The 2,720-nt window shown below is 39.5% G+C and overlaps 1 protein-coding gene across 1 annotated transcript in view; it reads right to left on the bottom strand.

The window, feature by feature from the left end:
* The window catches only part of LOC128893508 (mucin-2-like), a 2,878-nt gene extending 1,421 nt beyond the window's left edge, over positions 1-1,457 (bottom strand). The window contains exons 1-2 of the mRNA XM_054154509.1: positions 1,451-1,457; positions 1-1,286 (exon numbers count right to left, since the gene is read on the bottom strand). The exon at positions 1-1,286 is cut by the window's left edge and continues 274 nt beyond it. Of these exons, the coding sequence (XP_054010484.1) occupies positions 1-1,286; positions 1,451-1,457 (1,293 nt within the window). The remainder of the gene's footprint in view (positions 1,287-1,450) is intronic.
* Positions 1,458-2,720: the final 1,263 nt, after the last annotated feature.

Here is a 2,720-nt window from a genome sequence, read left to right on the forward strand (position 1 = left end):
CGATGTTGATGGTTGTATGGTTGTTGATGTCGACGTTGATGTTTCTGAGGTTGTTGATGGCGATGTTGAAAGTTCCGTGGTTGTTGATGGCGACGTTGAAGGTTCTGTGGTTGTTGACGGTGACGTCGACGGTTCTGTGGTTGTTGGCGATGACGTCGATGGTTGTATGGTTGTTGACGTCGACGTTGATGTTTCTGTGGTTGTTGATGGCGATGTTGAAAGTTCCGTGGTGGTTGATGGCGACGTTGAAGGTTCTGTGGTTGTTGACGGTGTCGTCGATGGTTTTATGGTTGTTGATGTCGACGTTGAAGGTTCCGTGGTTGTTGATGGCGATGTTGAAAGTTCTGTGGTTGTTGATGGCGACGTTGAAGGTTCTGTGGTTGTTGGCGGTGACGTCGACGGTTCTGTGGTTGTTGGCGATGACGTCGATGGTTGTATGGTTGTTGACGTCGACGTTGATGTTTCTGTGGTTGTTGATGGCGATGTTGAAAGTTCCGTGGTTGTTGATGGCGACGTTGAAGGTTCTGTGGTTGTTGACGGTGTCGTCGATGGTTTTATGGTTGTTGATGGCGATGTTGAAAGTTCCGTGGTTGTTGATGGCGACGTTGAAGGTTCTGTGGTTGTTGGCGGTGACGTCGACGGTTCTGTGGTTGTTGGCGATGACGTCGATGGTTGTATGGTTGTTGACGTCGACGTTGATGTTTCTGTGGTTGTTGATGGCGATGTTGAAAGTTCCGTGGTTGTTGATGGCGACGTTGAAGGTTCTGTGGTTGTTGGCGGTGACGTCGACGGTTCTATGGTTGTTGATGTCGACGTTGAAGGTTCCGTGGTTGTTGATGACGACGTTGAAGGTTCTGTGGTTGTTGATGGCGACGTTGAAGGTTCTGCGGTTGTTAGCGGTGACGTCGACGGTTCTGTGGTTGTTGGCGATGACGTCGATGGTTGTATGGTTGTTGATGTCGACGTTGATGTTTCTGTGGTTGTTGATGGCGATGTTGAAAGTTCCGTGGTTGTTGATGGCGACGTTGAAGGTTCTGCGGTTGTTGAAAGCGACGTTGAAGGTTCTGCGGTTGTTGATGGCGACGTCGATGGAGACGTCGTTGGGCATGTTATTGACATATTTATTCTCATATTGCACTTATTGGTATTGTTATAATCCGATTTGTCACCCAACTGAATCGTGTCATTTCTATCTTCCACAGGTATATCAAGTGGAACTATAACTTTTCCACAGATCAACACAATTGCTTCTGTTATCACGGCAACAAAGCCCACTAAACGTACATCTGAAATATAGAAGTCTTGTTGACGATTTCACTTGTACCATATTACGTAAAACTTGTGAATATAAAAAATTAACAACATGTATAATGGAATGACTAATGGGCACATTTAAAAATTTTTTTCAAGTCGGGTCTCGAAAAAGCTACCTTAAGTTCTCTCTACTTACGTCTCATATCGAGTCAGAATTGAGTTTTGGAAAAGACATGCGTTATGACACTTAACTGCTGGACAACTGTATATTTCACGTACACGTAACGACTTATATAAGGGACCAATTACCATTTCTTCGACACACTATCCCGAATAACAGACAGTGGTTATTGATTTTAGATTAATAGTGTACACTTCATTTGTATGGCATTATGCCGTGCAGATAAAACAAATATTATCCGCATGAAACATTTACCATGTTTACATTTAATTTACACATAAATTGAATTTTTGAAGCGTACTTTCAAATTATACTCGAACATTTCTTATCTTCCTTAACAGTGGCACTTTCAGAAATGGAAACAAATTTTGCGTCTAATATTCATAAACTTGTATTTTCGTTTTATTTGCTTTACTCAATTGAAGCTTAAGTCATTTGGGTGTCAGTGTTAATCAAACTTACGCATATTTGCCTAAGTTTAATTTCAAATCTTACTATATGCTTTATTCATAGTTGATGAGTTTATTGTTATCGCAGACAGCATTGATGATCGAGTACTTATTGAAGTTTTTCAGAACAACCTTAAAGTGCATGAATAGTTCTATTAACGTACTCAGCAACTTTTTATCTTTATTTAGTAGCAACAAACTTTAAATTTGCTGGTAACTAGTCGATCAATCGATACGGAATTATATTATCAGCAATTGAGACGATTGCTCAATAGTAAACGTAATTTTCCATTAAGATAACGTCATGCTACACGTGTCAAGTTAGATACTGGGAAAAACTGACTCTTTGGATATTATGATTATGATTATTATTAGGATTATTATATTATTTCAATTTATTTTATCACTAACAGCATAGTGTACATATACTCGATACATAAATGAATAATTTGCATAAAATCCCGATAGAGTCAAACGTTGTTCTTCGATCTAACTTCAACTCCATGTTTCAAGTCGATTCATAACAATCAAAAAATAATTAAAAATAAGCAAATAGAAATTGTTTCCATTAGCTTAACTTTAATCAAATAAAAATTCTTAAAAGAAACCCCCGAAGACGTCCTAACAAATAATGGACTGCTCAGAACTCGTACGATACAACCAATAGTCGCGTAGCAGTGAAGCATTTATCAATTGACGATTACGAGAACAAAACAAGGATCAGAAACTCCGATTATAATACATCCAAGGTTTGAATCTTCAAGAGAATGCAAAAAATATCGAAGGTACGCTACCTCGATAAGTAACCACCGCGGCCTGACTGGATATTATCCAGC

The sequence above is a fragment of the Hylaeus anthracinus genome, unplaced genomic scaffold (genome assembly GCF_026225885.1).
Source record: "Hylaeus anthracinus isolate JK02 unplaced genomic scaffold, UHH_iyHylAnth1.0_haploid 0, whole genome shotgun sequence".
Taxonomy (NCBI): Eukaryota; Metazoa; Arthropoda; class Insecta; order Hymenoptera; family Colletidae; genus Hylaeus; species Hylaeus anthracinus.